Source organism: Petromyzon marinus (assembly GCF_048934315.1).
Source record: "Petromyzon marinus isolate PM22_M1 ecotype Great Lakes invasive population chromosome 73 unlocalized genomic scaffold, UKy_Petmar_22M1.pri1.0 chr73_unloc.5, whole genome shotgun sequence".
Classification (NCBI taxonomy): domain Eukaryota; kingdom Metazoa; phylum Chordata; class Hyperoartia; order Petromyzontiformes; family Petromyzontidae; genus Petromyzon; species Petromyzon marinus.
The window spans coordinates 115342-125341 of record NW_027422611.1 but is presented as its reverse complement, the minus strand read 5'-3'; the positions used below and the strand labels follow the sequence as shown (position 1 = coordinate 125341).

At 50.0% G+C, this 10000-nt stretch overlaps 2 protein-coding genes and 1 long non-coding RNA gene across 3 annotated transcripts in view; all 3 read left to right on the top strand.

Annotated features, from left to right (window-relative positions):
- The window catches only part of LOC142908146 (uncharacterized), a 20287-nt gene extending 19904 nt beyond the window's left edge, over positions 1 to 383 (top strand). Inside the window, exon 3 of the mRNA XM_076058423.1 lies at positions 1 to 383. This exon is cut by the window's left edge and continues 2272 nt beyond it. Coding sequence (XP_075914538.1) covers positions 1 to 260 — 260 coding nt within the window. The 3' untranslated portion in view covers positions 261 to 383.
- The window catches only part of LOC142908148 (uncharacterized), a 219794-nt gene that overhangs the window by 132270 nt on the left and 77524 nt on the right, over positions 1 to 10000 (top strand). The gene's annotated exons all lie outside the window — the stretch shown is intronic.
- LOC116937458 (heterogeneous nuclear ribonucleoprotein R-like) overlaps positions 8545 to 10000 on the top strand; it is a 30483-nt gene continuing 29027 nt past the window's right edge. The window contains exon 1 of the mRNA XM_076058433.1: positions 8545 to 8658. Within this exon, the coding sequence (XP_075914548.1) occupies positions 8545 to 8658 (114 nt within the window). The remainder of the gene's footprint in view (positions 8659 to 10000) is intronic.

Genomic DNA, 10000 nt, shown 5'->3' with positions numbered 1-10000 from the left:
GCATTGGTGGCAACGGCGGTTGTGTTGTGTGGTTGTGTTGTGGTTGTGAGTGGTTGTGTTGTGTGTGGTTGTGTTGTGGTTGTGTTGTGTGTGGTTGTGTTGTGTGTGGTTGTGTGTGGTTGTGTTGTGTGTGGTTGTGTTGTGTGTGGTTGTGTGTGGTTGTGTTGTGTGTGGTTGTGTTGTGTGTGGTTGTGTGTGGTTGTGTTGTGGTTGTGTGTGTGGTTGTGTGTGTGGTTGTGTTGTGTGTGGTTGTGTTGTGAGTTGTTGTGTGTGTGGTTGTGTTGTGTGTGTGGTTGTGTTGTGTGTGTGGTTGTGTGTGTGTGGTTGTGTTGTGGTTGTGTGTGTGTGTGGTTGTGTGTGTGGTTGTGTTGTGAGTGGTTGTGTGTGTGGTTGTGTTGTGAGTGGTTGTGTGTGGTTGTGTTGTGTGTGGTTGTGTTGTGGTTGTGTGGTTGTGGTTGTGTTGAGTGGTTGTGTTGTGAGTGGTTGTGTTGTGTGTGGTTGTGTGGTTGTGAGTGGTTGTGTTGTGTGTAGTTGTGTTGTGTGTGTGGTTGTGTTGTGTGTGGTTGTGTGTGTGTGGTTGTGTGTAGTTGTGTGTAGTTGTGTGTAGTTGTGTGTGGTTGTGTGTGTAGTTGTGTGTAGTTGTGTGTGTGTGTAGTTGTGTGTGGTTGTGTGTGTAGTTGTGTGTAGTTGTGTGTAGTTGTGTGTGTGTGTAGTTGTGTGTGTGAGTGGTGATTGCGAAGCCTCAGATATCGGAGGAAGTGGACAAACCCTTTGAGTGGGTCAGTGAGTGTGTTGGTGAGTGAGTGGGTGAGTGGGTGAGTGAGTGGGTGAGTGAGTTGGTGAGTGTGTGAGTGAGTGAGTGTGTGAGTGAGTGAGTGTGTGAGTGAGTGAGTGTGTGAGTGAGTGAGTGTGTGAGTGAGTGTGTGAGTGAGTGTGTGAGTGAGTGAGTGTGTGAGTGGGTGAGTGAGTGAGTGGGTGAGTGAGTGGGTGGGTGAGTGGGTGAGTGAGTGGGTGAGTGAGTGTGTGAGTGAGTGTGTGAGTGAGTGAGTGGGTGAGTGGGTGAGTGAGTGAGTGGGTGGGTGAGTGGGTGAGTGTGTGAGTGAGTGTGTGAGTGAGTGGGTGGGTGAGTGGGTGAGTGAGTGGGTGAGTGGGTGAGTGGGTGAGTGAGTGAGCGAGCGAGTTGGCAGGTGGGTCGAGCGGATCTGTGCTTTTTTGTGGCTGATGTGTCAATAAAAAATAAATAAATATATTCAGCCTGACAGCGCGTGTTGTGGGTGTCATCTGCAGCAAAGGCAAAAGACAAAGATCCCCCCTGCGTAGCCTGAACAGACTGTTGGGGCAAAGGGCTGTTAGCGAGCCGCACCTGTGGGTCTGTGGGTGTCCAGCACCACGGCGCGGCCGTCTTTGTCTCCCTAGCGGCGATGCCTTTAACTCAACCGCACCAGCTACTCGTTTGAGGCCGAGTCGACCTTGGGGATGGCCCAGAACCGGTTTCAGATAATAATAATAAAAATAATAATAATAATCGGTGTTGGCCGTGAGCGGGAATCGAACCCGCGGGTGGAGTTGGCCCAGCGCTCCCCAAATCTGAGTGAAATATTTTTCGAAACTTTATTTTGTTCAAAGAAAAAAACGCGCGCGCGCTTTTAACTCGCCCCGCTGGGGAGGGAGCGAGCTGGTGGTGGTGGTGGCACCACGTGGTGGTGGTGGTATCACGTGGTAGTACCACGTGGTGGTGGTGGTGGTACCACGTGGTGGTGGTACCACGTGGTGGTGGTACCACGTGGTGGTGGTACCACGTGGTGGTGGTACCACGTGGTGGTGGTACCACGTGGTGGTGGTACCACGTGGTGGTGGTACCACGTGGTGGTGGTACCACGTGGTGGTGGTACCACGTGGTGGTGGTACCACGTGGTGGTGGTACCACGTGGTGGTGGTACCACGTGGTGGTGGTACCACGTGGTGGTGGTACCACGTGGTGGTGGTACCACGTGGTGGTGGTACCACGTGGTGGTGGTACCACGTGGTGGTGGTACCACGTGGTGGTGGTACCACGTGGTGGTGGTACCACGTGGTGGTGGTGACGAAATCACCCACTCACATGACATTGACTTCTCCAAGACGGAGGTTCTTTGCAAACCAACCGGCTACCATGAGAGATTCGTTCATGAGGCCATTCACATATACAAGCACAGAGGCAATTTCAACCGAGAAGATGGATTCTGGCTTAGTAACCATTGGAAAGATGTTTTAAATCATTTCTGTTCTTAATTAATTGTATTTTACGATGACCTTCAGACCGCAGCTCTTTCGCCAGCATTGACTCTTAATACCTCTCACACCACGGTTAATGGTATAGTTTTACAATATGGAGCATACTAGGGCCTCGCAGCTGTCTCTCTCCCCCTCCTCTGTTCCGACCATGGATGAACTCGTCCGTCTGAACGGGGCCCGTAGCTATCCGTGGTGCTAAAGGTGAGGGTAAGAATCCACCCATTTTTTCGCCATATAGCATTGTGATATATAACGACTTATTGTTGGTAGCTTAGCTGATTGGAGAATATATAAAGTTTATTGATAACATTGAGGTCATTTATATTTTAGTTTTTTTATTGGTTCACTATATAGTACTGTGAATAGCTCAGATGTGTAGGCCTGGACTTCAACATAGTCATTTCTGTGACCAGTCACTAGCTAATCACTCAGTTATTTCAATGCTAAATTCGCCTAGTTATTTCAATGCTAAATTCTCCTGTTTGATTTGTACTAAGTGCCTCGGTGACTGTGTATGCTCTGACTTTAACGTAGCTATTTCTGTGACCAGTCACAAGCTAATCACTCAGCTATTTCAATGCTAAATTCTATGCTAATTCCTTTGTCAAGGGGTGCCTCTGCGGATGTGTATGCTTTAACTTAGCTATTTCAATGCTAAATTCTATGCTAATTCCTTTATCAAGGGGTGCCTCTGCGGATGTGTATGCTTTAACTTTTAACATAGCTATTTCTGTGACCAGTCACAAGCTAATCATTCAGCCATTTCAATGCTAAATTATATGCTAATTCCTTTGTCAAGGCGCTTTGTTCCTCTCACACAGCTTAAAGGCCGTGATCTGAACGTGGCTCTCTCACTCCAGCGCTGTCCTACCAGACAGTCTCGTCCCTTCACCTGATGAAGGCCGCTTGTGTTGTGGCCGAAACGTCGTGAGAATATTATTGTGTTATTTTATTTTATCAATTTATTATTTTATTCTCATTCTACGTGACTTTACCGAAAGAACCAAAGAAGAAAAATAATTTTATTGTTTTATATTTTTTATTAGTTTATTGTTTCCCTTCTACGTGGTGGTGACTTTACCGAAAGAACCAAGAATAATAATGTTATTGTTTTATATTTTTATTATTTTATTGTTTCCCTTCTACGTGGTGGTGACTTTACCGAAAGAACCAAGAATAATAATTTTATTGTTTTATATATATTTTTTATTTTATTGTTTCCCTTCTACGTGGTGGTGACTTTATCGAAAGAACCAAGAATAATAATTTTATTGTTTTACAATAATTTTATTGTTTTATATTTTTATTATTTTATTGTTTCCCTTCTACGTGGTGGTGACTTTACCGAAAGAACCAAGAATATGAATCCCTGCAGTCACGAAAGCTGTCAATCAAAATTCAGTGTGGCAATGTTAAGAGATAGAGAACCGGTTCCCATAGGAAGTCAATGGGGCAACGTTAAGAGATAGGGAACCGGTTCCCATAGGAAGTCAATGGGGCAACGTTAAGAGATAGGGAACCGGTTCCCATAGGAAGTCAATGGGGCAACGTTAAGAGATAGGGAACCGGTTCCCATAGGAAGTCAATGGGGCGACGTTAAGAGATAGGAAACCGGTTCCCATAGGAAGTCAATGGGGCAACGTTAAGAGATAGGGAACCGGTTCCCATAGGAAGTCAATAGGGCAACGTTAAGAGATAGGGAACCGGTTCCCATAGTAAGTCAATGGGGCAACGTTAAGAGATAGGGAACCGGTTCCCATAGGAAGTCAATGGGGCAACGTTAAGAGATAGGGAACCGGTTCCCATAGGAAGTCTATTGGGCAACTTTAAGAGATAGGGAACCGGTTCCCATAAGAAGTCAATGGGGCAACGTTAAGAGATAGAGAACCGGTTCCCATAGTAAGTCAATGGGGCAATGTTAAGAGAGAGGGAACCGGTTCCCATAGGAAGTTAATGGGGCAACGTTAAGAGAAAGGGAACCGGTTCCCATAGGAAGTTAATGGAGCAACGTTAAGAGATAGGGAACCGGTTCCCTTAGGAAGTCAATGGGGCAACGTTAAGAGATAAGGAACCGGTTCCCATAGGAAGTCAATGGGGCAACGTTAAGAGATAGGGAACCGGTTCCCATAGGAAGTCAATGGGGAAACGTTAAGAGATAGGGAACCGGTTCCATTAGTAAGTCAATGGGGTAACGTTAAGAGATACGGAACCGGTTCCCATAGTAAGTCAATGGGGCAACGTTAAGAGATAAGGAACCGGTTCCCATAGGAAGTCAATAGGGCAACGTTAAGAGATAGGGAACCGGTTCCCATAGGAAGTCAATAGTGCAACGTTAAGAGATAGGGAACCGGTTCCCATAGTAAGTCAATGGGGCAACGTTAAGAGATAGGGAACCGGTTCCCATAGGTAGTCAAAGGGCAACGTTAAGAGATAGGGAACCGGTTCCCATAGGAAGTCAATGGGGCAATGTTAAGAGATAGGGAACCGGTTCCCATAGGAAGTCAATGGGGCAACGTTGAGAGATAGGGAACCGGTTCCCATAGTAAGTCAATGGGGCAATGTTAAGAGATAGAGAACCGGTTCCCATAGGAAGTCAATAGGGCAACGTTAAGAGATAGGGAACCGGTTCCCATAGTAAGTCAATGGGGCAACGTTAAGAGATAGGGAACCGGTTCCCATAGGAAGTCAATGGGGCAACGTTAAGAGATAGGGAACCGGTTCCCATAGGAAGTCTATTGGGCAACTTTAAGAGATAGGGAACCGGTTCCCATAAGAAGTCAATGGGGCAACGTTAAGAGATAGAGAACCGGTTCCCATAGTAAGTCAATGGGGCAATGTTAAGAGAGAGGGAACCGGTTCCCATAGGAAGTTAATGGGGCAACGTTAAGAGAAAGGGAACCGGTTGCCATAGGAAGTTAATGGAGCAACGTTAAGAGATAGGGAACCGGTTCCCTTAGGAAGTCAATGGGGCAACGTTAAGAGATAAGGAACCGGTTCCCATAGGAAGTCAATGGGGCAACGTTAAGAGATAGGGAACCGGTTCCCATAGGAAGTCAATGGGGAAACGTTAAGAGATAGGGAACCGGTTCCATTAGTAAGTCAATGGGGTAACGTTAAGAGATACGGAACCGGTTCCCATAGTAAGTCAATGGGGCAACGTTAAGAGATAAGGAACCGGTTCCCATAGGAAGTCAATAGGGCAACGTTAAGAGATAGGGAACCGGTTCCCATAGTAAGTCAATGGGGCAACGTTAAGAGATAGGGAACCGGTTCCCATAGGTAGTCAAAGGGCAACGTTAAGAGATAGGGAACCGGTTCCCATAGGAAGTCAATGGGGCAATGTTAAGAGATAGGGAACCGGTTCCCATAGGAAGTCAATGGGGCAACGTTGAGAGATAGGGAACCGGTTCCCATAGTAAGTCAATGGGGCAATGTTAAGAGATAGAGAACCGGTTCCCATAGGAAGTCAATGGGGCAATGTTAAGAGATAGGGAACCGGTTCCCATAGGAAGTCTATGGGGCAACGTTAAGAGATAGGGAACCGGTTCCCATAGGAAGTCAATGGTGCAATGTTAAGAGAGAGGGAACCGGTTCCCTTAGGAAGTCAACGGGGCAACGTTAAGGAGTAGGGAACCGGTTCCCAAATGAAGTCTATGGGGAAATGTTAAGAGATAGAGAACCGGTTCCCATAGGAAGTCAATGGGGCAATGTTAAGAGATAGAGAACCGGTTCCCATAGGAAGTCAATGGGACAATGTTAAGAGATATGGAACCGGTTCCCATAGGAAGTCAATGGGGCAATGTTAAGAGATAGGGAACCGGTTCCCATAGGAAGTCAATGGGGCAATGTTAAGAGATATGGAACCGGTTCCCATAGGAAGTCAATGGGGCAATGTTAAGAGATAGGGAACCGGTTCCAATAGGAAGTCAATGGGGCAACGTTAAGAGATAGGGAACCGGTTCCTATAGGAAGTCAATGGGGCAACGTTAAGAGATAGGGAACCGGTTCCCATCGGAAGTCAATGGGGCAACGTTATAGATAGGGAACCGGTTCCCATAGGAAGTCAATGGGGCAACGTTAAGAGATAGGGAACCGGTTTCCATAGGAAGTCTATGGGGCAACGTTAAGAGATAGGGAACCGGTTCCCATAGGAAGTCAATGGGGCAACGTTAAGAGATAGGAAACCGGTTCCCATAGTAAGTCAATGGGGCAATGTTAAGAGATAGGGAACCGGTTCCCATAGGAAGTCAATGGGGAAACGTTAAGAGATAAGGAACCGGTTCCCATAGGAAGTCTATGGGGCAACGTTAAGAGATAGGGAACCGGTTCCAATAGGAAGTCAAATAGGGCAACGTTAAGAGAGAGGGAACCGGTTCCCATAGGAAGTCAATGGGGCAACGTTAAGAGATAGAGAACCGGTTCCCATAGGAAGTCAATAGGGCAACGTTAAGAGATAGGGAACCGGTTCCCATAGTAAGTCAATGGGGCAACGTTAAGAGATAGGGAACCGGTTCCCATAGGAAGTCAATGGGGCAACGTTAAGAGATAGGGAACCGGTTCGCATAGGAAGTCTATTGGGCAACTTTAAGAGATAGGGAACCGGTTCCCATAGTAAGTCAATGGGGCAACGTTAAGAGAGAGGGAACCGGTTCCCATAGGAAGTTAATGGGGTAACGTTAATAGATAGGGAACCGGTTCCCATAGGAAGTCAAATGGGGCAATGTTAAGAGATAGGGAACCGGTTCCCATAGGAAATCAATGTGGCAACGTTAAGAGATAGGGAACCGGTTCCCATAGTAAGTCAATGGGGCAACGTTAAGAGATAGGGAACCGGTTCCCATGGGAAGTCAATGGGGCAACGTTAAGAGATAGGGAACCGGTTCCCATAGGAAGTCAATGGGGCAACGTTAAGAGAAAGGGAACCGGTTCCCATAGGAAGTTAATGGAGCAACGTTAAGAGATAGGGAACCGGTTCCCATAGGAAGTCAATGGGGCAACGTTAAGAGATAAGGAACCGGTTCCCATAGGAAGTCAATGGGGCAACGTTAAGGGATAGGAAACCGGTTCCCATAGGAATTCAATGGGGCAACGTTAAGAGATAGGGAAGGGTTCCCATAGGAAGTCTATTGGGCAACTTTAAGAGATAGGGAACCGGTTCCCATAAGAAATCAATGGGGCAATGTTAAGAGAGAGGGAACCGGTTCCCATAGGAAGATAATGGGGTAACGTTAAGAGATAGGGAACCGGTTCCCATAGGAAGTCAATGGGGCAACGTTAAGAGATAGGGAACCGGTTCCCATAGGAAGTCTATTGGGCAACTTTAAGAGATAGGGAACCGGTTCCCATAAGAAGTCAATGGGGCAATGTTAAGAGAGAGGGAACCGGTTCCCATAGGAAGTTAATGGGGTAACGTTAAGAGATAGGGAACCGGTTCCCATAGGAAGTCAATGGGGCAACGTTAAGAGATAGAGAACCGGTTCCCATAGAAAGTCAATGAGGCAATGTTAAGAGATAGGGAACCGGTTCCCATAGGAAGTCAATGGGGCAACGTTAAGTGATAGGGAACCGGTTCCCATAGGAAGTTAATGGGGCAACGTTAAGTGATAGGGAACCGGTTCCCATAGGAAATCAATGGGGCAACGTTAAGTGATAGGGAACCGGTTCCCATAGGAAGTCAATGGGGCAACGTTAAGAGATAGGGAACCGGTTCCCATAGGACGTCAATGGGGCGACGTTGAAAGATAGGGAACCGGTTCCCATAAGAAGTCAATGGGGCAATGTTAACAGAGAGGGAACCGGTTCCCATAGTAAGTCAATGGGGCAACGTTAAGAGAGAGGGAACCGGTTCCCATAGTAAGTCAATGGGGCAACGTTAAGAGATAGAGAACCGGTTCCCATAGGAAGTCAATGAGGCAATGTTAAGAGATAGGGAACCGGTTCCCATAGGAAGTCAATGGGGCAACGTTAAGTGATAGGGAACCGGTTCCCAGAGGAAGTTAATGGGGCAACGTTAAGAGATAGGGAACCGGTTCCCATAGGAAGTCAATGGGGCAACGTTAAGAGATAGGGAACCGGTTCCCCTGGGGTGAGTTGAAGTGTCCAGGCCGCTCTCGCCCAGGGCTCTCGACCCCCTCGATTGGGGGTCCCCTGGTGGAGGAGGGTCCCCTGGTGGAGGAGGGTCCCCTGGTGGAGGAGGGCCCCCTGGAGGAGGAGGAGGGCCCCCTGGAGGAGGAGGGCCCCCTGGAGGAGGAGGAGGGCCTCCTTCTGCCGATGGACGAGGGGGTGAGAGGCGACCACGAGGAGGAGGGAGGAGAGGAGATGGCGGAGAGGGCTCTGGTGGTGTGTGACCTCCCAAGTGACGTCTTCACGAGCCACAGCGCGCGGGTGAGTGGTGAGGGTGGTGAGGGTGGTGAGCGTGGTGAGGGTGGTGAGGGTGGTGAGGGTGGTGAGTGTGGTGAGGGTGGTGAGGGTGGTGAGGGTGAGGGTAGTGAGGGTGGTGAGTGACCTCCCAAGTGACGTCTTCACGAGCCACAGCGCGCGGGTGAGTGGTGAGGGTGGTGAGGGTGAGGGGTGGTGAGGGTGGTGAGGGTGAGGGTGGTGAGGGTGGTGAGTGACCTCCCAAGTGACGTCTTCACCAGCCACAGCGCGCGGGTGAGTGGTGAGGGTGGTGAGGGTGGTGAGGGTGGTGAGGGTGGTGAGTGTGGTGAGGGTGAGGGTGGTGAGTGTGGTGAGGGTGGTGAGGGTGAGGGGTGGTGAGGGTGGTGAGTGTGAGGGTGGTGAGGGTGGTGAGTGTGAGGGTGGTGAGGGTGGTGAGGGTGGTGAGTGTGAGGGGTGGTGAGGGTGGTGAGGGTGGTGAGTGTGAGGGTGGTGAGGGTGAGGGTGGTGAGGGTGAGGGTGGTGAGGGTGGTGAGGGTGAGGGTGGTGAGGGTGGTGAGTGGTGAGGGTGGTGAGGGTGGTGAGTGGTGAGGGTGGTGAGGGTGGTGAGTGTGAGGGGGTGGTGAGGGTGGTGGTGAGGGTGGTGAGGGTGAGGGTGGTGAGGGTGAGGGTGGTGAGGGTGGTGAGTGTGAGGGTGGTGAGGGTGAGGGTGGTGAGGGTGGTGAGGGTGGTGAGTGACCTCCCAAGTGACGTCTTCACGAGCCACAGCGCGCGGGTGAGTGGTGAGGGTGGTGAGGGTGGTGAGGGTGAGGGTGGTGAGGGTGGTGAGGGTGAGGGTGGTGAGTGTGAGGGTGGTGAGGGTGGTGAGGGTGGTGAGGGTGAGGGTGGTGAGTGTGAGGGTGGTGAGGGTGGTGAGGGTGGTGAGGGTGGTGAGTGTGAGGGTGGTGAGTGTGGTGAGGGTGGTGAGGGTGGTGAGGGTGGTGAGGGTGAGGGTGGTGAGTGTGAGGGTGGTGAGGGTGGTGAGGGTGGTGAGGGTGGTGAGTGTGAGGGTGGTGAGTGTGAGGGTGGTGAGGGTGGTGAGGGTGGTGAGGGTGGTGAGTGTGAGGGTGGTGAGTGTGGTGAGGGTGGTGAGGGTGGTGAGTGTGAGGGTGGTGAGTGTGAGGGTGGTGAGGGTGGTGAGGGTGGTGAGTGTGGTGAGGGTGAGGGTGGTGAGTGTGGTGAGTGTGAGGGTGGTGAGGGTGGTGAGGGTGAGGGTGGTGAGTGTGGTGAGTGTGAGGGTGGTGAGGGTGGTGAGGGTGGTGAGGGTGAGGGTGGTGAGTGTGAGGGTGGTGAGGGTGGTGAGGGTGGTGAG